Source organism: Lepidochelys kempii, chromosome 3, assembly GCF_965140285.1.
Source record: "Lepidochelys kempii isolate rLepKem1 chromosome 3, rLepKem1.hap1, whole genome shotgun sequence".
Classification (NCBI taxonomy): Eukaryota; Metazoa; Chordata; order Testudines; family Cheloniidae; genus Lepidochelys; species Lepidochelys kempii.
Window position 1 is genome coordinate 96,629,370 of NC_136382.1, and position 26,817 is coordinate 96,656,186.

The window sequence follows — 26,817 nt, forward strand, 5'->3', positions numbered from 1 at the left end:
CAGCCTTTAGACAGCTTGCTCATTTTAGCTATTCAGATCACCTGCTATTGTTTCTACTAGTTGCACTTGAAAGAAATGGCAGGTTGCAGCTCTGGCCATCCGTCTCAGTGCATATCAGAGTAGCTGCTCTGTTTGCAGTTAATGTGATCATCGTTCATCAGATTTTCTTGAATTATTTCTCTCTAGCACCAATAAAATATGTGACGTATAGAGCTCTCCAGTCACTGCTGCTGTGCCCACAAAGATTACCCTCCTGGGCTGCTGTTACCTGGCTGAATGCCTCTTTTCCCTGCTCCTCACTCCATCTGTAAATTACACCAGAGGGAATTCTTTCTTATCGCTATTGAATAAGTAACAGGAAATATATTGCCTTCAGAAGAACCAGGTTACATATGTGAGGCTTACAGAACATCAGCAGTGGGACTGAAGTCTAGAAATACTGTATCAGTTGTGCATTTTTACTCTGAATAGTAATTCGGGGGGGGATTTTTGTATCTCTTAGAAACCAAGAATACACTTTTTCTAGAGATTAAAAAATAGCATACTCACATACTCCAAATAATTAATACAGTTTGAAAACAATTATGACAAATCATTCACATACCTTCTAAAACCTAAATTCAGACTAATCTCAGCATTGTTTATTTTTCTTGCTGCAGTTGAGTCTTCTACAAGCTAAGCTAAAGCCTAAAGATCAATTGTTGTTGGTTGTATTCTAGCAATAATTACTAGAGGCATCAATCAAGATCAGGGCCCCATTGTAGTAAGCACTCTATGAACATAGAGTTAAAGGACAGTCCCTGACCTGAAGTTTAGAATTTAATTCAGGGGTGTCAAACTCATTTTGTGGTGCAGGCCTAATTACCCATTCAGTCAGTCAGTGGGCTGGGAGTAAAAGGTGTTAACTGATGTTTCCTAGAATCAATAGAATTCTGGTCACTGGTGCCTAGAATGTTTCCTTTAAATTTTGGAATTGATTGGTTATGGCGTTTACAAGTTACTGCATTACAGATAGACTGAGAAACACTTGGCAGCAGTTGGCTAGCTGCTGAAGATCTTCAGTTTTTAGAAGAGGTAACTATGGCTACATATTCATTTTTGAGTGGAGATCACAAACTAAGAAATCACAAATATAGCACAATGTGTCATTACCTACTGTAGAATATCAGCACAGCATAGGTTATGTAACTTCTTCTGTTAGTACAGTAACTCATTGCTTAACATTGTAGTTATGTTCCTGAAAAATGCGACTTTAAGTGAATCCAGTTTCCCCATAAGAATTCATGTAAGGGGGGGGCTAGGTTCCAGAGAAATTTTTTTCACCAGACAAAAGACTATATTATATAATATATATATATATATATATATACACACATACACACAGAGTATAAGTTTTAAACAAATAATTTAATACTGTACACAGCAATGACGATTGTGAAGCTTGGTTGAGGTGGTGAAGTCAGAGGGTGGAAGAGGGTGGGATATTTCCTAGGGAATACCTTACTGCTAAATGATGAACTAGAACAGCTGAGCCCTCAAGGGTTAACACGTTGTTGTTAATGTAGCCTCACACTCTACAAGGCAGCACAAATGGAGGGAGGGGAGACAGCATGGCAGACAGAGACACACACCCTATTGTGTGAGAGAGAGATGCTCATTGCCCCTTTAAGTACGCTGACTCCACTCTAAGTACATTGCCTTTTTAAGTAGGTCAACAAGTTGAGACAGCCCCTGCTGCCAGCATGCTCCCTCTGTCCTGAGCCCTGTCTTGTCCCTCCTCCCATGGAAATGGGGTAAGTGAGGGGCAGGAGCAGGGGGGCGGGGGATACCCTGACATTAGCCCCCTTCTTCCCTCCCACCCTGCACAACAAGCAGGAAGCTCCCGGGAGCAGCTCCAAGGCAGAGGGTGGGAGCAGCACAGGGCAGTGGCGGGAGGGACAGCTGAACTGCCATCAATTGATAGCCTGCTGGGTGGCTGCCGCACAGGGAACTTAGGGGAGCAGGGGGCTGCTGGTCCACCCTGGTTCCAAGCTCCCACCAGATAGCTCCAACGGGCTGCTCTTTCTGCAAGCAGTGGACAAAGCAGGCGGCTGCCAAATAACGTTATAAGGGAGCATTGTGCAACTTTAAACGAGCATGTTCTCTAATTGATCAGCAACGTAACAACGGAACAGCGTTAACCGGGACGAGTTTAAGTCAGGAGTTACTGTAGTGATAAGTGAAAGTTTTTAAGGACTTTAAAACAAGTTTGGAGGACACTGTCTAGGCTGGTAGACCAGTAATTAAAACTACGAGCTCTGTGTGTTGACTTCTAGGGATGTATGCAAACCTATATCAGTCTTCTGAGACAGTAGGATACTGAAAATAATAAGCATCCTACTCTGCAAGCTCTTTGAACAGCTGAAAATTTCCATATCATTAAAAAGCAGCCTGGGGACAGGAATGCTTCTGACAGGCAGAGCAATAGGACAATATGCATGCTTGTTTAAAAACCAGGCACCATGAGACTGACTCTAACAAAAAACCCAGCAGAGGCTTCAATATTTCAAATTCTGTAGAATTTTATCCGGGGAATGTTTGTAGGGCGTAGAGATGAGCATAGCTGGAAGGGGAAGGATTAAGGTTGTAATCTTTAAATGTAACTTTCAACATGGGGAGATACAGGGGCCTGTCAATTTTGTCGTCCCTTTTTAAAATAGGACATATTTGTATCCCTGCATATCTTTGTTCATGTCCTGGCTATCCTATGAAGTTGTAACTCTGGAGAATGTATTTCACAAGCTTTCAAATAAATATGATAGGGTTTCACCTGACTCTTAAAATTTGGTGATACTTTATGGCAGGAAGTGCTCTTTAAGTGGGTTATTTTATGTCTGTCAAAGATGAATCATGAAATGACAGGGTTAGAAGTGACTGTTTGGAGCAGCTTCTGTGTTTGCAGAGACAGTCTTGTATTACTTTCCCCATAGGGATATTTAACGTTATTTTTAAAGGTGTCTTATTTAGAACTCAGTGAAATTTTTCAGATAGTTTATTTGCTGAAAAATGTGGTTTGGTATTCTGTTCTTCTTTGAGTGCTTGCTCATGTCGATTCTGTGCTAGGTGTGTGCGTACCAAGTGCACAGTTGCTGCAAATTTTCCCCCCTGTGGGGGCTGGCCTATGCACCCCAGCATGAAATGGATATGAGCAACACATCTTGAAGAAAAACAGTTCCGGAAGGTTAGTAACTGCATTTTTTTAATATTTTCTAAACAAAATGTTTTGTGTTTTTAGATACTTAGCTAGATTTATTTTACAAAACAAAAGACAAGTTTCAGGTTGGAAAGTCCACCATTCACTGAACCAAAAAACCCAATTGTGCATTCAGCTCTAATCTTATCACTATGGCATTACTACCTCCATTGCGCATTCCATTGTCGTCATGGTGTCCTTTATAAATTTGACATGGAGTAAAATTTTCAAAAGTGCCTAAGTGACACAAGAGCCAAAGATCCATTGACTTCCAGTGAGACTGAGGGCTGGTATACAATGAAAACTTACATCGTCATAGTTACATCTCTGAGGGATGTGAAAAAGCCACACCCCTTTGAGACGTAGCTATGCCAACCTAACCACCATCGTAGACAGCGCTAGAACGATAGAAGATTTCCCATTGCGCTAGCTACCACCTCTCCGGGAGGTCAATTAACTACAGGGATGGTAGAAGCCCTCCCGTTTCTGTAGTGAGTCTACACTGAAGCATCAGAGCAGTGCAGCTGCAGCTGTGTCACTGTAGTGTTTTAAGTGTAGCCGTACCATAACTAAGTGCGAAAGTCTCTTTGAAAAATAGGACTTAAGCTCCCCTGTCATGTAAGTACTTTAGAAATTTTACCTAGGGCCAGGAGGTTTAAAGGAATAAAAATTTAGTTATTTATAGAACATCAAATTCCTAGCAGAATTTTTTAAAAAGATACTCTTCTGTTTTTATTTACTTTTGTATTTATCTTGGCCATTGAAAATCAATCAATTTGACTTTCATGTTCTGATGCACTGTCACTATCTGCAGTATTTGGATTACAGATGTTGCAGAGAAGTACTTAAATGCAAACAAGCTTTCATTTTTTTCCCTAAATAATGATGGAAACATTCCTATTAATATATTAACTCTTTTTCACAATCTTTGTGCTGCCTTCCTTGAAGACTACAGTAGTCGTTTAATTACGTGATCACCTACTTCTTGTCAAATGCAATATATTGTGTTTTTACAATGTTGTATGTGTATATGCAGCATCTTGTAGTACTGTAGTTCAAAGACTGGAAAATAATATATGTTGAAACTACGTATATGACATTTACATAACCTACTACAGAAAGCAAAATTTAAGTTTCTTCATATTGTGGTATCATATAGGCCATCTAACTTAACAGCAAACTTAACTGTCTCATCCTTTGAATTGCACATAAGGAAGGCTGTACTTGTTAGAGAGAAAATTAATACATGGCAGCCTAAAATATTAAAATTCATAGTTTACAGAGGAGAACCTGCATCAAATTCTGGCACTGATTCTCTACCTTCTTGCTTTGTGGTTGTCATTTGCACCTGTGCAAAGTGGATGAAAACACCATCAAATGAGAGTAGTAGGAAGATAGCTTAAGCCCTTCAGGGATTTTTTGGGGGGGCTGGTCTATACACACATTTAGAATGGTTATGTTAAGTCCCCATTGGTACACAGTTGTATACATTTAAATCTGATTGAATTAGTTGAACTTGCCTCTGTAAACTTATAGGGGCAAGATAAACCTATGTCAGAACACTAAGTTGCAATGGTTTAGTTAAATTGATTTAGAATCATAGCTCTCATTAAATGGGTACAACTTTGTGCAGACCAGACCTTTGTGTTTGTACACTGCCTAGGCAAAATAGGTCTGGGGCCTCTAGGTGTACTACCTCAGCGCAAAAACTATTTGCTCTGTGCAGATGTAAATTACTACAATAGGTACCAGGCAGTGAAAATAAGGTCTTCTAAATCTTTAAAAATGTGAATGCGCCATTGTGCGAATCAGAATAGTGAAGGAAAAATACTAAAGGTTACACATCTAATTAAAAGCATTTAAATTGTATTAAAGTTTGTAGAAAAAGCTATGATATTATCTGAAAACACATTGTCTATCAAATAACTAAAGTTTGTACTAAACTGCTTATTCATAAAAGGGCAGAATGAAGAATTGTGCATTCAACACTAACTTTGGCCCCAACCTAACAAAACACTTACAATTTGAGTAATCCCATTGAATTCAATGGGATAGCTGATGTGCTGAAAGTTAAGCACCTGTTTAAGCATTGGGGCCTTTGACATCTCCTGATCTTGAGTAATTAATTGTGAATCTTTAATGTTTTCTTAATATAGTTTCTTACATATAGAATTATACGTTAAATTGGTACTTTTTTATGTACTTTTTTAAAGGTTTGTTTGACCTGAGCTGTTAACGAAATTGAGAGCTTAATTAAAATTAATTATAAAGGTGTTTATAATGGTGGTGATAGTTTTTCCACACGCATTCAATGCCCAGCTTTCAAATTTGTCTGGTATTTTCCTGTTTCACTTGTTTCTGCAGATCCAGTGTCCAACTTGCCAACTTGTCTGGTGTTTTAAGTGCCACTCTCCCTGGCATGAAGGTGTTAACTGTAAAGAATACAAAAAGGGAGACAAACTGTTGCGTCACTGGGCCAGTGAGATTGAACATGGGCAAAGGAATGCTCAGAAATGTCCAAAATGCAAGGTAAGCTATCCTCTGTTAGGGCACAATATAAGCTTTCAGAATTGCAGTTGAATAATAATGATCCAAACTGAGGCATCTGTTTGTCTAATGTTACTTCAGCAAATATATAATGGAATAATGGAATGGATGCATATTAAGGAGGTGTTACTCTGAGTAACATAGTTAAGCCTACCTAACCCCCACCGTAGACAGTGCTAGGTCAACAGAAGAGTTATTCCATTGTCCTAGCTACCACTTCTCAGGGAGGTGGATTATCTATGCCAATGGCAGAACCCCTCTCGTCGTCATAAGTAATATCTACACTGAAGTGTAGCTGTGCTCCTATAGCATTTGAAATGTAGACAAGCCCAATGTGTGGAAAAGTACCTTTGTTAATAAAAGTCCTTCTGCAGTTCAATGACATTTGTTTAGAAATTCGGTATTTCTGTTGAGTTGTAATCTGTGTATGAGGAAGTGTGACTGTTGTTTATACAGTTTTTTTTCACTCTGCCAGAGGATGGATGTGGCAGATCTTTAAAGCTGAACGTTTTGTGTTCTGATTTGAAAGTGAATTCTTGAGGCTGTACTGTCTTTCATGTAGGTCACTCTTGTTAATTCCTTTTGGTAGCGAGTTTCTCCTCTAACTACATAATATTAAACCAAAGTGTCATTAATGTCTGAGAAGGAATTCTGGTTGTTCAGCATTCATCTTTGGAGGAAAGGAGCGTTCTCTAAGCTACACAGTCTGGCCAGTTTGTATCAAAACATTATTTGTTTAAGCAAGATCAAGTCTGTGCAACTGGCAAATAGTAACAAAATAACTGCTTAGAAGGATTGCAAGGTTGCTGTGTTTCTGCTTTTTCCCAACAGTTGTAGCACAGAGTACACCACGACTCAGTCTTACCACCTTTCATTTGTAGATCTCAAAGCACACAAAAAGATCTCAGGAAAGGGGAGCTGCAACACAAAATAGCAGTTGTAACTATAAAAAAAAAAAAAGTTGTATCTGAAGTAGTGGGATATTTTGAAGCAGTTGTATATAAAGTAGTGGGATATGGATATTCCATATGCAAATTAGAAAAAGAGGGGGGGAAAGAAGAATCTGCATCTGATGTACTCTTCCATTTGATCTATCCTAACTTGTTCTAGGTCCAGTGCATTCTCGCTTGAAGTATTTCATAAAAACAGCTTTCTTGCATACTCTTAAGCGGCAGCATTTATAATATGGTAAGGTCAAAATCAGCCATTAAACTGGGATACTACAAAAAGTAGTGAAGCTTAAGTATTAAAAGGAGCAGGGTATTACTGTTTGTTTTAAGCAAACAGGATTGAAGTATTATTTGTTAAACTGAGAACATACTATGATTTATTTTAAAGTACAGCTATACTTTTCTGTACTTTGACTGGATTTTTTTTGAATGGCTGTGTTTTGCTGCTTTGTGTTTTCCACCAATTCCCTTTCCCAGCAAAAAATCCAAGTGCTGGCCAAAAAAAGAAAAAAGAGAGAGTGTGGCCTTTTTTGTGAATCATTTACTAGATCATGGCTTTTTTTGCTTAATATGGAAGGACAATGAACATGTTAATACTGACTGAATATTCTGTTAGGACCAAAGAAGCAATGTAAAATGATTTGCATACTGTTATGTGATGGAACACAAACTTTATTTTCATATTCCAAGAAGCTGAAGACCAGTTTAAGGATAAACTGAGGCTTCAGGAACTGGTGATACAGGAAACGAACTGCACTTTCAGAAATGGATCCTTCCTGAACAAACCTACAAGAACTTCTGTTACCTGGGAGAATGTTAGAAGAGCATGTGAAAGAGGATGCAGTATTACTTGTATTGCATACAAGTAGCATCAGTACAGATATGACAATATCCTGCAATATCTAGGACAAAACTAATGGAATTAAGTTAAACCTTGTTGAATTGTTGTTAGTTGTTTTTAGGAACTCATATAGAAAAAGCTGTGTGGTAACTTATAACTGTGGCAATTAGATTGTGTGTCATCTCTGAAGAGAAGGCAAAAGAAGCCTGCTTAGTCAGCTTGTCTGTTGCTGGAGATATCACAGTATCGTCAGGGGCCTGTGCAGCCTGGAAATATCCTAATCAGAAAGATGTGAATATTCACCCACAAGAGGCAACTGCTGGGGAACTAGACACCTAGAGTGGGTGCCCTGGACAGACCGGAGGGAGAAATACAGATGTAGTTGTCCTGAACTGTGACAGCTTCTAAGAGATGATCCTTTAAAGGAATACTACCTACTGTAGCTTTGCAAATAGTTATACATATAGAAGTTCTTTTTTCTATACCTTAGGAAGTGTCTTAAAAATTTTCTCTCTCTCTCTCTCTCTATATATATACACACGCACACACACACACAAACATTCACACTCCATATCTGATCTGTTGAGAAAGAGAGGGCACCAGGTCTGTTGTCACTAAGAAAAGCTAAACGATCATTTCTTATTGTAGTAAGTGATATTGGAATGGCATTTGAATGGATTTATGATTAATAATATTTGAATGTCAGTATTTCAGTATGACAGTATATTTTAACCCCAGAGTACATTTTTTGCCTAAAGCTTTAAGCTCAAGTATAGTTGTTTGTCATTTGTTCAGAAACTAAAAACTGTAGCAAAGCAGGGAAGTAAGTCTGACTTCTTTTGATGTAACATAGGCTATGTCTAAACTGCATACTACTGGTGGCAGCACGTAAGGATCATGTAGCTACATGCATTCGTGAAAAGCAGGCTGCATCCACACTTTGGGGTGTAGATATGTGTGTCAGTGAAAAGCTGCGGCAGGGGAGAGGCAGTGGGGAAAGGCTTCAGCAGCTCCCTGCTGCTGGAGCTTTGGCTCTGGCCTGAGAGGAAGCAGTAGGGAAAGTGTCTGGCAGCAGGAAGCTGCTGAAGCCCTTCCCTGCTGCCTCCCCTCTGTTAGAGCCTTTCCTGGCTGCTGGAGCCTTTTCTTGCCTCAGGGAAAGATTCCAGCAGCAGGGAGGCAGCGGGACACTGCTACTAAAAATAGTTTTGTAGACTGGGAAGGCACTGCTTGGGCATTTAGAGAGCCGTGTTGGGTACATACCACATGGTTCAGGCCTGTCTTTACTTCCCTAAGCAGTGCCTCCCATCTATAGTGGTATTTACACCCGTGCTAGGGAGGCACTTATTGTATGTACTCTACACGCCACAGTAAAGAGTGCAGTGTGTATATACCTGAAGAGGCAAGCTGGTTATTCTCATCAGGAAGGCATAATGTAAAATTATTGGTTGCCTCCAAAGGGTACCATCTTACAAGTTTTGCCTTATTTATGAGCAGGTAGATATTGGGGGAATGTTGATGTGACCCAAGAACCTCTTAATGCAAACTGCCAAAGGAGGTGTAGAGGGAATACAGGAATGTCATGAGTCTGGTGTGTACGTTCTAGATCACCAAAGAATGTCATGTAAGGTCTCAAATGAAAACCGGTGTCACACTGTTCATTAATTCCATTCTGAAGTGTATGTAAAATATTGTATAAGGAGTTGTGGGTGTGCTGAAAATACGTTCTTAAAGTCTGTATCCAGGTACTGGTCACCAGCAAAGGTGAAAAACAGGGTTTCTGTCGGATGAGCGATTTATCCATCTATTTGTTTATATGTAAATTGAGTGTTGTCTCATTTGCAATGGTCTTCCTATCATCAGTCTGAACTGAATGCAAATGAAGATTGTCAGAATTTCAGAAAGAAACTAACAACAAGAAAAGAAGAGTTGCGGGGAGAGAACTTTATCTAGAGGTGACCTCTAAAAGTTTGTTAGACTATATTTGTGGGGCAGAGAAGACAGATGGGCACCTTTCACTGAGGAAGTAAAAGGACAGCAATTTTTCTTCAGGAAAAAGGGGTCTCAGCCAGGCTTGGCTGAAAACACTGGGGAGAACTTTGGGTAAGATAACTTTAGACAAGTGAGTAGTTTATTAGTTAAGGTTTAAGTTTTAGAAAGTGTATGGTTATATGTAACCATTTGTTTCCAATATTCTTACTCACTATTACTCGAATCTCTATTCTTTGATAGCGAATTTATTCTCGTTTTCACTCTCACTATATGAGAGTGCTGCGGTGTTAAGCAAAGTAGTGGTCCTGGGTTGAATTTTACAAGCTGATGTGTACTATTCCTTTACCAGTGAGTCTGGTAATTCTGAGTGTGTTCAGTGGATAAGGGGCTGGATGCTGTAGCAGTGTTCCAAGTATAAGGGGGTTGCTGTGTGGCTGTCGCTATCTTTATAGAGAGAATGAGGCTTAGAAGCTTGGAAGGCAGTGCTTGTGTTGCCAGAGGCTGTTGGTTTCAGGGAACTGATCCACAGCAGGCACAGACAAGATTTATTCGTGCTAAGGGCAGGTGGTGGTGAGGAGCCTCACAACCCTCAGTACCCCTGTGGAGCTGATTTGTTAGTTGTGGTGCAACTTTTCATAAAGTGAACATATAGTCAAAAAAGTGTTACCTTTGCTATGCATTTTTCTGATTTTCTTAAGTTTGTGGGTGTTTTTAGTGTTACAAGAATTTTCCTTTGGGGGATATCTGGGGAGATCTCTAAGAGCATTTCTTGTTTTCCAACATTTTGAGGTAGGTGTTTTGGAATTTCAAGTTCTGGAAGGGTACACAGAGCAGAAGGCACCATTCTGTGGCCACATCTTTAATCCCACCTTAAATTTTTTGAAAGTGAATACTACCTTCCTGTATCTGACTGAAACATTTATTTAGGTGTAGCTGCTGCCTACAGGATATATTTACACAAGCAAGCAAAAACATGTACTGTCAAAACACAACAATATGTTGTATTTTGCCTTTAACATTTGTAAATGATAACTACAATGGCAGGATTGGGGTTTCTTTGGGTTCTGTATTACATGATTTAAGACTAAATAATTTGTTAGCTTTTTTTAACTGATCCTGTCCTGTTTTGAGATACCTAGTGCAGTCTGACTTTCTGAATAGTTTTGCATCTTGGTGAAAAGTCCTGGGTTTATTTCAGTCATAGATGTCTAGAGCGGTATAAAATCTCCTGTATACATATCCGATGAAAAGGAATATAATTAGTATACCTGTTTCCTCAACCAAAAGTTTTCAAAAATTCTTGAAATAGTGTGGTTAAAAAACTCCCCCACAAAATTCCCCTTCTTCCTCAAGGGTAATTTCTATACAATAAAACAGGAAGTACCGTATGTAGAAAATGTGAACTTGCTGGGGATTTCAGGAGAAAACACATTTTAGGGTGACAGAAGAAAACTTTAAAAAGCTGGTGAGTTACAGTTGTGGAACTTTGAACAGTCGAAGGAAGTTAAGTGAACAAGAAAACTGGTGCAAATCAGGACGGACATACACTCTTTTTGGATCAGATATTCAAATTAACATGAGTATCATCAAATAATCCAGCAAATTGATTGTAGAGTATTTCCAGCTGAATCTTTTAAGGAACTCTCTGGGCTCCTTTTTAGGGCAGTGAATTACTGCAGATATATGAAAGGATTTAACTGTATAGAGGGTTTCCTTTTGAAAGAAGTGTAACGAAGAGGATAGCTAGTCATTTATGATACAGTAAAGTTGTTTGAAAATGTTTGTCTGGGGATTTTTTTAAGGGCTCTTTCTTTCAAGAGGGTTTTTATTGGATGGAAAGATAGTTATGGTGGTACAAAAGGTGGGGAAGAAGCTTAACTTTTCAGCAAACTGATAGCTCATTAAATAACTTGCTGTAAAATATTGTTCACTCGAGAGTCTCATTTAGCCGGCAGAGCAGGTGATCAGGGTGGTTGGGAGTGCCAAAAACATTTTTGCTTGGCCACTCCTCCCCACAACTAGAGTCAGCCCTGTTAGCTAGCTCATACATACTGTAAAGAAATGTGCAGTTTGTTTGTTTATTACATAGTTCTAAAAAACTACATGGCTATTTTATAGCAGGGGATTAGGGATCTATTCTAGACTCTGCCACTGATTCAATGTGACATCCTGGCCAAGTCATTTAGCTCTATGGTGCAATTTGCCCATCTGTAAAATGGGTATAATTTTCACCTTTTGTAAAGCACTGTTGGATTCTTGGATAAAAGTGCCTAATCCTGTAATATGAAGAATGTTTTATGACTTCAGTGGGAGTTAAGGGTGCTCATTGCCATGCAGGATCAAGCCAATCATAGATTCTTCAGAGATTCAAACTGTCTTCTGTTTGGTTGCTCTCCTTTTTCCATTTCTGTGTTATCCTCCTCTATAACAAAGAAATTAAGTTTATCAAGCAATTGAAATGTACTTTGCTAATTATAGCAAAATGAATTTCTAGGCCTGCACATTCCTTGTGGTGTCTATTACATGTCATACTCCTGCTGTTTTGCCCAGTAGGGTAGAAACATGCAAATGACATTTGATCCATTAACGGTCACTTTTTCCCAACCCTTAGCTGCATAATCCATTTCCATTGGAGGGTTATAGAGACGGGGAGGGAGAAATACCCATCTGAACCAGAGCTGAAGTTTATCAAATGAAATGTCATTTGTAAATTTCTAAGCATCCTGACTGAATTATACAGACTTCATCTGCCACTGTTAGTCTCTGCATTTGATATGAAGCTCCAGGAACAATGTTAAAGATGTATGGCCAATTTTTTTAAACTAATCTGAATAACAATAAAGTGGTAAATTTTGAAGAAAATGTTTTACAATTGAAAATACAGTCACTGGAGAAAAGTGAAGCTAGTTGTTTCAAATTTACAGCTTTTCAGAGGCACTTGTGTACATATTCTTGGGGATGTACACTCAGGTCTGTGTAAGTGGCACCTAAAAGTTGAGTTCTCTGGGCTCCTTGAGTGGTTGAACAATATTCTGTAACTTGGGGAACTAAAGTTAGTCAATGCTTAATTTCTTTTATTGTTCCCCCTAGCCTCTGCAGGTTTATCCCATGTTGGCCTCCAATGAGGAATCTCAGTTCATTTCGCAGACTGTTTTCTTTGGAAATCAGGGACAAGTATATATATTGCATGTGGAGATATTTAGCTTTTATCTGGAAATAAGAAAATACATTTCACAGTTATAGTATGAAAGTTTCCTTCTTGTGCTGTAGCATCCCTGCAGACAAAAATGAAAGATCAGGGACGGTGTGGGTCCACTGCTCAAAGGAAAACATGAACTGGGAACAGAAGATGATAGGAAGGCAGAGCTGCTCAATGCCTACTTTGCTTCAGTGTTCTCACAAAAAATAACATGAGACCGGAAGTTACCATAGACAATAAAGGGGAAGGGATGCAGATTTGGTTAAAGAAGATGTTAGAGATCTTCTGAACAATTTGAATGAATTCAAATCAGCAGAGCCTGATGCTATTCATCACAGGGTACTGAAGGAATTAGCTGAAAAAATCTTGGTGCCACTGGCAATAATATTTGCAAGTTTATGGATGAGAGGAGAGGTCCTGGAAGACTGGCGCAGGGCTAAAGTAATGCCTATCTTTAAAAAGGAAAAAGGAGGAGTCAGGGAACTATAGACCAGTCAGCCTGACTTCAGTACTTGGGAAACTACTAGAGCAATGTATAAAACATTCAGTTTGCAAATACCTGGAAGTTGAAGGGGTAATCACTAGCAGCCAACATGGATTTACCAAGAACAAATCATGCCAAACCAGCTTGATTTTCTTCTTCGATGTGGTAACTGGGTTGGTGGATAGGGGAAATGCAATAGACATAATATACCTGGACTTCAGCAAGGCTTTTGACACAGCCCCCCAGGACATTCTGATAAGTGAGCTGGAGAAATGCAGGCTCAGTGGACTACCATTAAGTGGATACGTAATTCGTTTAACAACCACAAAGAGTGTGATTGTTAATTGAACAATGTCAGATTAGAGGGATGTCTCAAGTGGGGTTCCACAGGGATCTGTTCTGGGTCCGGTGTTATTTAACATCTTTATTAATGACCTGGATATAGGAATGGAGAGGATACTGATCAACTTTGCAGATGACACAAAGCTGGAGGGGAGGGATGCCAACACACTGGAGGATAGAGCTAAAATTCAGAGGGAACTTGATACATTTGAGAACTGGGCTATAGACAACAAAATGAAATTCAACAAAGACAAATGTAAGGTGCTATACTTAGGGAAGAAAACCCAAATACACAAATACAGAATGGGGGATAACTGGCTTGGCAGCAGCACTGTTGTAAAGGATCAGGGAGTTGTGGTAGATCATAACCTCAACATGAGTCAGCAGTGTGATGCTGTTGCAAAAAAAAGCAAATGCAATTTTAGTTTGCATTAACAGAGGCATAGCATGCAAGTCATGGGAGGTAATAGTACCGCTCTACTTGGCACTGGTTAGGCCTCAGCTAGAGTACTGTGTCCAGTTTTGAAAGGATACATAGAAAGGATGTAGGAAAACTGGAAAGGATCAAGAGGTGAGCGACAAAGATGATCAAAGGGATGGGGAATGCAGGCCAATGAGCAAAGGCTGAAGGAACTGGGTATGTTTAGTTTGGAAAAGAGGACATTAAAGGGGGATCATGATAACGGTCTTCAAATACTTGAAAGGCTGCAATAAAACAGATGGAGAAAAGTTGTTCTCTCCTACCACAGAGGGCAGGACAAGAGCCAATGGGTTCAAACTACAGCACAGCCGATTTAGAATAAAACTCAGGAAAAATTTCCTAACTGTAAGAATGGTAGGACAATGGAACAGACTGCCTAGTGAGGTTGTGGAAGCTCCTTCACTCAAAGTTTTTGAAAGGAGGCAGTGGGATAACTATCTGTTTGGATGGTTTAGATGCACCAAATTCTGCATCTTGGCAGGGGGTTAGACTAGATTACTCTTGCAGTCCCTTCTAACCCTCTGATTCTACGATCCCCTCAGTGAGGATATTCTAGTTGTTAATCTGCAGAAGCCATAGTAAGTTCAGCATTGATCATCTGAATGACACCGAAGAACTGCTCTGTTTATGTGAATTTAGACATCCAAAGCAGCGTCATGATACCTGATAACAGGGTGCTGTGGGTAATCAAAGTTGAAATATATTTGCTTTGGAAAGAGTCACATCAGTGGTGTGTAACAAAAATTTCCAATTTGAAGATGCACGCACCTTCAGAACTTGTTAGCTAATACTGGCAGCTGCTTCAGGGCTATCACTGGGAGTAGAGCTAGGGTGTTGGGGCTGAGCTTTGGGGGTGCCCAGGACCTGTTTCCTTCCTGAGTGTGGGGCTGTGCTGCTCCATGCATATTTGTGGGAAAGGAGGATGGAGAAGGACAAGGGTTACAGCAATAAGATAATGCAGTAACTCAGTTTAAGTATGTGAATGGTGCGTGTTTTAGTGGTTTAGTTAAGGGTGGGTTTAATATTGAAGAAAGATATTAAAGATACGCGAATGAATCTTCAGGGATAATTCCCTTAGTCTTGTATGCTAAGATTTTTTCGGTATACTCTCTAGTAGTTTTCAGATTGAGGCCTAATCTGACTGCAGACATTAGGAACTGGGATCCAGAATTTGAAATGTTTTGTCTTTTGTTTTGTGGGGTATTTTTTTACAATCCTAATTTTTTTAGTCAACTGAACAACATACAAATTGGGGTATATTTGGTGGTAGTGTGATGGAAATGCCCATCATTCTGTTGTGTGAGACATGTTTGACCCTAGGCTCTGCAAAGTGGTGCACTTTAAAAGTGATACTTTGGTCTCTTTTAAAGTATAAGTGGTTAAAGTGGTGGTGTAGGGAGAATGTGATGCTAATGATGATTTTCAGCACCCTCTGCTCCCTGATGTAATAGTATCACTGACGAGGATCTCTGAACTGATACCATGTCTCTTTCTGAGGAAAAGTGCCCCAATGGCTACCTGCTTGTCGAGATAAAGAAAAAGTTGAAGGGGTGGAGGAAAAAGAGAGGTAAAATGGCCACAAATGATATGGGAGAACACATATCAGAGAGATATCAGTAGGGATACATCAGGGGATGTAGAAGAGATACTTTATTCTTCAATTTAAAAAAAAAGTGTGTTGGGGGTTGTTTTTAGTATTCATGTTATAGTAGTGTCTAAGACAGGGGTTCTCAAACTTCATTGTATTGCGACCCCCTTCTGACAACAAAAATTACTACACAACCCCAAGAGGGGGGACTGAAGCCTGAGCCTACCCGAGCCCCGCTGCTCTGGGTGGGGGGGCAAAGCCTGAGCCCCACCGCCATGGGCAGAGGGGCCCAAAGCCCCAGGCTTCATCCTCGGGCAGGGGGCCTGTATCCTGAGCCCCGCTGCCCAGGCTGAAGCCAAAGCCTGAGCCCTGGGTGGTCCCAGCTAGTCTAATGCCAGACCTGGCATGGGGTTGTGACCCACTTTGGGGTCCTGACCCACAGTTTGAGAACTGCTACTCTAAGGTATGCTAGATTCTGTTCAGACGTAGGAAGACAGTCCCTCCCTTAAACAGCTGGTAATTGAAAGAGAGCAATGTGTGTGGAGAAGATACAAAATACCACTTAAAATTTGAGTGAAGATAGGAACGCATCTTGTTGTTTCCTTGGGTTTTTGTTGCTTGTTTTTGCTGTACTTCGGGGGTGAAGGGTGGGGAAAGCAAGAACTGGGCAGTGGTGCAGAGTTGGGTTTCTAGTAGTGATTTGAGTGATGTAAGGGTGGAGGCTGGACTGTTTTCAGAAAGTGGCTCCAAGTATAATGCGCAACAGTCAGAGGCATAAACATGTGTGAAAGGAGGCAAGGTATTAAGGACAGAACATGTAAAGCACTATTCAGCTGTTTCTAAGTGTCTCACAGTCAGTTGACTCTTTAAAATGAAGAATTTACAAGTGCTTTTACCAAATCTGAGCTTTACATTTTGCAGGGCCCTGTGCATGAAGCTCAGTGTGCAGGATCCTCAGGCAGACATCCATAACTTGTACATTAGGATGGCAAGGTGGAGAAGAGGGGAGTTCAGCAGTTGCTGTAGGGACCAACATGCTTGGGGCCAGGAGGGCTTGATGCTCTCACTTCCAATTTCATGGTGGAAGAGTGTCATGACAGGTCAGCAGGCAGGAAAAGGTGCCTTCCTAAGTTATGTTTTTCAATACTTTTTTAAATTGAACTATAGTTGTAGTACTGAATAATGTATCTAAATAATCACCAGAGTTCTTATCATTTTAAAACTGCAATAACATTTGGATTATTTGAAGAACTCCCGTGGGCTCTTGTCTGAGGTGTAAAAAAAAAATTGTTCTCTAAAAAAAGAAGGGAAGGGGAGATAAATGGGGAGGTAATCCTTAAATGGAATTCCAGAAATGAATTTAAGTGAAATATTCAGGTTTGTTGCTTCGTAAACAAATGTGTGAATGTCATCGTACACTTATTTAAGCCAATCATATTACTGATAGAATGGCTGGGACAGTAACAGGGTGACTGTTACTCTGGGAATCACTCATGTTCACTCTTTATCTGATCTTTGTTCCAGATAATTATTACGTAGTACTTGCTTTAATGTTTTTTTTTATTTGTTTAAATTAACATTTTCTTTTTCTTCCTCTTGTGCTCATAAAGATCCACATCCAGAGAACAGAAGGGTGTGACCACATGACCTGTTCACAATGTAACACTAATTTCTGTTACCGCTGTGGGGAGAGATACCGCCAGCTCCGTTTCTTTGGAGATCACACGTCAAACCTCAGTATATTTGGATGCAAATATCGCTACCTCCCTGAGAGACCGCATTTAAGGAGATTAGTGCGAGGCTCTGTCTGTGGTGAGTGGATGATGTGCCTTGCAGAGAACGGCATTATGAAGTGATGAGTGAAAAAACTATTAACTAATTAACAGTTTGTCCAAAATGCATCATAGACTTCTTATAAAGAAGTTGGGTTGTTTCAAGATGCTTCATTAAAAATATAAACAAATTTAGCATTTGGAATTTTTAATCAGAGGGTTATGGGTGAATAAGCTCTTTTTTACTTTTACCTTTTCTAATGGACTCTCTTGTATTGGAACTTTTTTGTAATCAGAGTGTTACTGTAGCAAGCAAATTGAAAAAGCTTTGCATCCCAACATAAAACTATTTTAATGGGGAACTGAAGCATATAACTTCTGGAAAGATAAACTTATAGTTGTCTTGTGCTTACACTTTCTAAGTATTCTTTTGTTGTGACTTAGGGTATTTAAATGGATCCTCTGTTCCGTGTTGTATCCTAAGAAACAAGGGTGCTGTGGTGAACATCCTTTATGAAGTACTCATATTTCCAAAAGGATTTCAACACTGGGATTCTACATTTCTCTTTTGCATTCTGTCCCATATTATTGTTTTGTACTGCACACATACATACACACAGACGTGCGCGTACATTAGTGCAGCTGTTTTGATTAGTGGGAGAATCAGCAAGCACTTTCTTGATAATGCAGTGAAAACCACATCGGTGGTCTTATATATATAAAAAACATATATATGGGAACGAAGGGCTTTGTCTCAGTGATGATACCCTCCTCTTTGTCTCACTACGAGACTTAGACCTTCAAAGTACTAATACTCATCAAAACAATGCTCATCTACAGCTGGCTGAGAATTTTCTATCAATGTTTTTCCATCAAAAAAACAGTTTCTGCAGAAAAATTTTGATTTTGTCCAAATTTGTATTGTCCTTTTTTGGTCTGCTATCTAAATGAAATATTTTGAGTCGGGTCATCCTGAATTAAAACATTTCATTTCATATCAGTTTGACATTGAACTGTGCTTATTATGGAGCCTCATGGGAGTTGTAGTTTTGACATTGCTTGGTCTGTCCTATTCTACAGTCCAAACTACATCACAATCTCCCCTTTGGTTGAACCACCATGGTGGATCATGGAAGATGTTGTCTGGCCCAGAGAGGAGAATGGGGGCATGAGGAACATGAGGTTCTATGGCAGCTCGGGTGGACACAGTTCAAACAAGCTGCAGTGAAACATTTTGATTCAGGAATATCAAAATAGTTTCAATTGAAAATGGCAAAATAAAACACTTCTGCACTTCTGGATTTACATTTTTGTAAACTTCCCATTCTGGGTAAATTTCTGATATTACAACTTCTCATCCCAGATCAGGAAGAAAGCAAATGTTAAAATATCAAAAATATACCTCAGGACAAAAATTTTGGTTTTTGACCATCAATGTTATCGCATTCGTGGCCTGCCACCTCATTGAACTTTAACTTTCAAAACCAGTATAATACAATTGAGAGTCAACATGGACTAGAAGGAAGTTATGAGGTTGGGTGAGAGGAATTCCTAACTTCCAATCTGGGGACTTCTGACGGCTTTCTGTGTGGCCTTGGGCAAGTTATTTTAACGTCTCTTGCTTTCGCCAATTCTGTAGAAAAGGGATATTACTTTACCTTTTAGGTTTTTTGGGGGGAGTAAATAATTTACATAGTGTTTCTGCATCATTTTGAGGATGCTCTTGTAAATGCTAATTTTTTTCTTATTATTCTAGTTTGTTACTCATAGTTAGACTAGGATGTGATGCTGGTGAATCGTTAACTCCTATTCAGAATATATTTTATAGTTACTACATTTTATGTGGGGAAACCTGTTGTCCTCCCTTCTCTTTTCGCTTGCTTCTGATCCCCTTTGCTTAGCTCATCATCTTTCCTTTTGCCCTGTCTCTCCCTCCACCCCACCCCACCCCACATTTATTTTCCCTTTGCTCTATCCTCTTCTTCCTTCCTGTCCCCTTCTCTCTACTCTCTGCAACCATATTACGGTCTTCTGATGGCTGTTGTGCTCTTTGCTTTTGCCATAAGAGCGGCCATACTGGTTCAGACCAGTGGTCCATCTAACCCTAGTATCCTCTCTTCTGACATTGGCCAGTGCCAGATGCTTCAGAGGGAAAGAACAGAACAGTGATCCTGTTCTCCGGTCCCAGCTTTTGGCAATGGGAAGTTTATGGACACCCAGAGCGTGGGATTGTGTCACAGACCATTTTGGATAATAGCCTTTGTTGGACCTATCCTCCATGAGCTTATCTAATTCTTTTCAGAGAACAGTTATAATTTTGGCCTTCACAATATCCCATGGCATTGAGTTCCATAGGTTAGCTATGCATTGTATGAAGAAGTGCTCCCTTTTGTTTGTTTTAAATCTGGTGTCTATTAATTTCTTTGGGTGACCTCTAGTTCTTCTGTTATATGAAGGGGTAAATAACGCTTCCACCTCTATTACATCCCTCTTTAGTTGTCTTTTTTCTAAGATGAACAGACCCAGTCTTTTTAATCTCTCCTCCTCTAGAACAGTGCTACTCAAAATGGTGGTCCGTGGACTGCTGCCGGTCCACGAGCCATCGGCTGCCGGTCTGTGCGTACATTGGAAAAAAAATTGCCAGTCCCCCAGATCAGATAGCTTGAGAAGCACTGCTCTAGAAGCTGTTCCATACCCCCTAATCGTGTTTGTTGCCCTTCTCTGCACCTTTTCCAGTTCTAATGTATCTTTTTTGAGATGAGGCAAGCAGAACATGCAGTATTCAAGGTGAGGGCATGGATTTAGATAACATGGTTTTATTTAGTGGCATTATGATATCTTCCATCCCTTTCCTAATGGTTCCTAACATTCCGTGATCTTTTTTGACTGCCTCTGCCCAATGAGCAGAAGTTTTCAGGGGACTATTCACAATCCAAGATCTCACTCCAGAGTGGTAACAGCTAATTTAGACCCCATCATTTTGTATGTATAGTTGGGATTATTTTTCTAATGTGCATTACTTTATACTTACCAGCATTGAATTTCATCTGCCGTTTTGTTGCCTAGTCACCTAGTTTAGGGAGATCCCTTTGTAACTCCTCTCAGTCATCTTTGGACTTAACTATCTTGAGTAATTTTGTATTGTTTGCAAATTTTGCCACCTCACTATTCATCCCTTTTTCCAGATCATCTATGGATTTGTTGAATAGCACAGGTCCCAGTACAGATCCTTGGGGGACTTTGCTGTTTACATCTCTCCTTTGTGAAAACTGACCATGTATTCCTACCCTTTGTTTCCTATCTTTTAGCTAGTTACTGATCCACAAAAACACCTTCCCTCTTATCCCATGACTGATTAGTTTGCTTAAGAGCTTTTGGTGAGGGAAGTTGTGAAAAGTTTTCTGAAAGTTCAAGTACAGTTTATCCACAGGATAATCCTTATCACGCGCTTGTTGACTCTCAAAGAATCCTAATAGATTGGTGAGGCATGATTTCTCTTTACAGAAACCATCTTGATTCTTCCCCAATGTATTGTGTTCATCTATGTATTGTGACAGGGTCAGGCCAGATGGCTATAGGAGAGTAATAGAAAGCAGATATATTAGCCCCAGGCTAAGTAGGTCCCTTTTCCCTGGGTAAGGTAACAGGGACGGTTCCAGAAAAATCAGGAACCTTCTGGAGACAATTAAGACAAGCTGATTAGAACACCTGCAGCCAATCAAGAAGCTGCTAGAATCAATTAAGGCAGGCTAATCAGGGCACCTGGGTTTTAAAAAGGAGCTCACTTCAGTTTGTGGTGTGCATGTGAGGAGCTGGGAGCAAGAGCCACTAGGAGCTGAGAGTGAGAACGCGGACTGTTGGAGGACTGAGGTGTACAAGCATTATCAGACACCAGGAGGAAGGTCCTGTGGTGAAGATAAAGAAGGTGTTGGGAGGAGGCCATGGGGAAGTAGCCCAGGGAGTTGTAGCTGTTGCACAGCTGTTCCAGGAGGCACTCTAGACAGGTGGATTCCACAGGGCCCTGGGCTGGAACCCTGAGTAGAAGGCAGGCCCGGGTTCCCCCCAAATCCTCCCAACTCCTGGTCAGACACAGGAGGAGTCGACCTGGACTGTGGGTTCAGAAAAACGGCCAAGCTCAGGGCTGCCGTGAAGCTCCAAGGTGAGGAAATCCGCCAATAAGCGCAAGACCCACCAAGGTAGAGCAGGAACTTTGTCACAGTATCTGATAATTTTGTTCTTTACTATAGTTTCAACCAAATGCCTGGTACTGAAGTTAGACTTACTGGCCTGTAATTGCCAGGATCACCCCTAAAGCCATTTTTAAAAATCGGCATTACCTTAACTACCTTCCAGTCATCTGGTAGACATTTATTTAAGTGATGGGTTACATACCACAGTTAGAAGTTCTGCAATTTCATATTTGAGTTCCTTTAGAACTCTTGGGTAAATACCATTTGGTCTTGGTGACTTATTACTGTTTAATTTATCAATTTGTTCCAAAATCTCTTCTACTGACACCTCAATCTAGGACAGTTCCTCAGATTTGTCACCTAAAAAGAATGGCTCAGGTGTGGGAATCAACCTAACATCCTTTGCAATGAAGACTATTGCATAGAATTCATTTAGCTACTTGGCAACAACCTGGTCTCCTTTAAATGTTTCTTTAGCACCTTGATCATCCAGTGTCCCACACTGACTTTTTGGTAGGCTTCTGACGTACTTAAAAAAAATTGCTGTTAGTTTTTATGTCCTTAACTAGTTACTTTTCAAATTCTTTCTTGTTCTGTCTTATTATACTTGACTTACTAAAGTTTCTATTTTCCTCAGAAGGATTTGACTTCAAATTTTTAGAGGATGCCTTTTTACCTCTAACTGGTTCTTTTACTCTGCTGTTCAGCCATGGTGGCATTTTTTGGTCCTCTTACTGTTTATTGTGGTTTATATATATATTTAGTTTAAGCCTCTATTATGGTGTTTTAAAATAGTCTCCATGCACTTTGCAGGCATTTCACCCTTGTGACTGTTCCTTTTTATTTCCATTTAATTAACTTTCTTATTTTTGTGTAGTTCCCCTTTCTGACAGTAAATGCTACTGTGGTGGGTTTCTTTGGTATTTTAACCCCCCTACAAGGTTTTTAAATTTAATTACCATATGGCTACTATTACCCAGTGGTTCAGCTATATTCACCTCTTGGACCATATTCTGTTGTTGCGCTTTGCACTAAATTAAGAATTGCCCATATACTTTTGTAGACATACTCTGTGGTAGTATCACTAACAGTAGCAGCAGCTCTCCACTCCATTCATTCAATACACTCAAAAAATAATTGTTAACACCCAGCAATCAGACATGAAGGGGTTACAAATGTAGTCCCATGGTCTAAAAGCAAGCAATTGATAAGAATCTGTCTAAGAACATGCAATCATGAAAAATCTAGACTTTAGGTTCCAAATGGGTAGGTATATACTGTGTGTGCTAAAATACGGGAAAGCAATTGTAAAACAAAACAGAAGTAACTTTTCTGACAAATGCCCTATTCTAATTAACATTTTGTTGAGGGCACATTTAGAAATGTGGGTTCACAAAAATGTGCGCACAGACTTCGCGAGCATGACTGCTCACACATTTCTGGAAACCTGGCCTTTTGTCTAATTTTCATCTGTTAAAAACTGATGGCAGTGTGTGATGGGTTCCCTGGGGTGCAACCTGGAACTGGGGTACTGCTGAGCCCTCTGTGTCACCAACCTGGGCTCCCTCTCACACTGTGATGCTCCAGGTCCTGCACTTAACACAGACGTCCACAGGCAGGGACACACCCAACTGCTTTTGCCAGCCACTCATGAACCAACAATAGACTCCAGCCAGTTCCCCCTACTCCCCAGCCTAGGATCCCAGGGCTTTACAGTCCTGTTCTGGTCAGAAGCCTGACCAATGTAAGTTTATTACCTAGTCCACCACTTCTACAAAGGAAAGTGGACGTGAACCAGCTTTTGTACACTGAGCAGATTCCCCAAGCACTTCAAGCAAAACACACTATTTGAGGTAAGATATGAAACAGATTTATTAACTACAGAAAGATAGATTTTAAGTGATTATAAGTAGTAAGCATACAGATCAAAGTTGGCTACCCAAGATATAAAAGTAAAATCGCAATTTTAGTTCTATAAACTAGACAGGATTTAAATCAAGCAGTGTCTCACTCTCAAGGTATAGTTCCTTAATTCACAAGATGGGATTTTCCTTTCCGGCCTGGGACCATCTCCTCAGTTCAGTCTTTGTTCTCCAGACATGTTTCTGGGTATTGAGATGTTATTAAATTAGTGGGGGAAGTGAGGCCAAATGATGTCATTTCCCCTCTTTTATAGGTTCTTCATGCTTGCTGGAAGGATCTATTGCTATGAGTTAAGCAGTCTCTGTTGTCTACGTGCTCTCTCTGAGAGGTCTCCATTGTATACAGTTCCTGGGGTAATCTTTGTGAGTGTGTATTTCCCTTAATGGGCTATCAATGCTGTCTGGCTTCTCCATTGTTGTACCTGAAAAGCTGGTTGTGTGTGTTTCCAGCTTCACAATAAAAAGAAAAGGAGGACCTTAGAGACTAACAAATTTATTTGAGCATAAGCTTTCGTGAGCTACAGCTCACTTCATCGGATGCATTCAGTGGAAAATACAGTGGGGAGATTTATATACACAGAGAACATGAAACAATGGGCGTTATCATACACACTTCGGGTAAGGTGAGCTCTTACCAGCAGGAGAGCGGGGGGCAAAAAACCTTTTGTAGTGATAATCAAGGTGGGCCATTTCCAGCAGTTGACAAGAACGTGTGAGTAACAGCGGGGGGGATAAACATGGGGAAATAGTTTTACTTTGTGTAATGACCCATCCATTCCTAGTCTTTATTCAAGCCTAAGTTAATTGTACCCAGTTGGCAAATTAATTCCAATTCAGCAGTCTCTCGTTGGAGTCGGTTTTTGAAGTTTTTTTGTTGAAGAATTGCCACTTTTAGGTCTGTAATCGAGTGACCAAAGAGATTGAAGTGTTGTCCGACTGGTTTTTGAATGTTATAATTCTTGACGTCTGATTTGTGTCCATTTATTCTTTTATGTAGAGACTGTCCAGTTTGACCAATGTACATGGCAGAGGGGCATTGTGGCACATGATGGCATATATCACATTGGTAGATGTGCAGGTGAACAAGCCTCTGATAGTGTGGCTGATGTGATTAGGCCCTATGATGGTGTCCCCTGAATAGATATGTGGACACAGTTGGCAACGGGCTTTGTTGCAAGGATAGGTTCCTGGGTTAGTGGTTCTGTTATGTGGTATGTGGTTGTTGGTGAGTATTTGCTTCAGGTTGGGGGGCTGTCTGTAGGCAAGGACTGGCCTGTCTCCCAAGATTTGTGAGAGTGTTGGATCATCCTTCAGGATAGGTTGTAGATCCTTGATGATGCGTTGGAGAGGTTTTAGTGGGGGCTGAAGGTGATGGCTAGTGGCTTTCTGTTATTTTCTTTGTTAGGCCTGTCCTGTAGTAGGTAACTTCAGAGTACTCTTCTGGCTCTGTCAATCTGTTTCTTCACTTCAGCAGGTGGGTATTGTAGTTGTAAGAACGCTTGATAGAGATCTTGTAGGTATTTGTCTCTGTCTGAGGGGTTGGAGGAAATGCGGTTGTATCGCAGAGCGTGGCTGTAGACGATGGATCGTGTGGTGTGGTCAGGGTGAAAGCTGGAGGCATGTAGGTAGGAATAGCGGTCAGTAGGTTTCCGGTATAGGGTGGTGTTTATGTGACCATTGTTTATTAGCACTGTAGTGTCCAGGAAGTGGATCTCTTGTGTGGACTGGACCAGGCTGAGGTTGATGGTGGGATGGAAATTGTTGAAATCATGGTGGAATTCCGCAAGGGGTTCTTTTCCATGGGTCCAGATGATGAAGATGTCATCAATATAGCACAAGTAGAGTAGGGGCGTTAGGGGACGAGAGCTGAGGAAGCGTTGTTCTAAATCAGCCATAAAAATGTTGGCATACTGTGGGGCCATGCGGGTACCCATAGCAGTGCCACTGATCTGAAGGTATACATTGTCCCCAAATGTAAAATAGTTATGGGTAAGGACAAAGTCACAATGTTCAGCCACCAGGTTAGCCGTGACATTATCGGGGATAGTGTTCTTGACGGCTTGTAGTCCATCTTTGTGTGGAATGTTGGTGTAGAGGGCTTCTACATCCATAGTGGCCAGGATGGTGTTATCAGGAAGATCACCGATGGACTGTAGTTTCCTCAGGAAGTCAGTGGTGTCTTGAAGGTAGCTGGGAGTGCTGGTAGTGTAGGGCCTGAGTAGGGAGTCTACGTAGCCAGACAATCAAGACTATCAAGCATTCTTACAACTACAATACCCACCTGCGGAAGTGAAGAAACAGATAGATAGAGCCAGAAGAGTTCCCAGAAGTCACCTACTACAGGACGGGCCTAACAAAGAAAATAACAGAACGCCACTAGCCATCACCTTCAGCCCCCAACTAAAACCCCTCCAACGCATTATTAAGGATCTACAACCTATCCTGAAGGATGACCCAACACTCTCACAAATCTTGGGAGACAAGCCCGTTGCCAACTGTGCCCACATATCTATTCAGGGGACACCATCACAGGGCCTAATCACATCAGCCACAATATCAAAGGCTCGTTCACCTGCACATCCACCAATGTGATATATGCCATCATGTGCCAGCAATGCCCCTCTGCCATGTACATTGGTCAAACTGGACAGTCTCTACGTAAAAGAATAAATGGACACAAATCAGATGTCAAGAATTATAACATTCATAAACCAGTCGGAGAACACTTCAATCTCTCTGGTCACGCAATTACAGACATGAATGTCGCTATCTTAAAACAAAAAAACTTCAAATCCAGACTCCAGCGAGAAACTGCTGAATTGGAATTCATTTGCAAATCGGATACTATTAAATTAGGCTTAAATAGAGACTGGGAGTTGCTAAGTCATTATGCAAGGTAGCCTATTTCCCCTTGTTTTTTCCTCCCCCCTCCCCCCCCCCAGATGTTCTGGTTAAACTTGGATTTATGCTGGAAATGGCCCACCTTGATTATCATACACATTGTAAAGAGAGTGGTCAGTTTGGATGAGCTATTGCCAGCAGGAGAGTGAGTTTGTGTGTGTGTGTGTGGGGAGGGGTATGAGAGAACCTGGATTTGTGCTGGAAATGGCCCACCTAGATTATCATGCACATTGTAGGGAGAGTGGTCACTTTGGATAAGCTATTACCAGCAGGAGAGTGAGTTTGTGTGTGTGTGTGTTTTTTTTTGGGGGGGGGGTGAGAAAACCTGGATTTGTGCTGGAAATGGCCCACCTTGATTATCATACACATTGTGAAGAGA

General features: G+C 40.6%; 1 protein-coding gene across 1 annotated transcript in view; it reads left to right on the forward strand.

The window, feature by feature from the left end:
• Positions 1–26,817, forward strand: part of RNF217 (ring finger protein 217) — a 99,264-nt gene that overhangs the window by 43,785 nt on the left and 28,662 nt on the right. The window contains exons 3-4 of the mRNA XM_073337202.2: positions 5,597–5,761; positions 17,264–17,465. Of these exons, the coding sequence (XP_073193303.1) occupies positions 5,597–5,761; positions 17,264–17,465 (367 nt within the window). The remainder of the gene's footprint in view (positions 1–5,596; positions 5,762–17,263; positions 17,466–26,817) is intronic.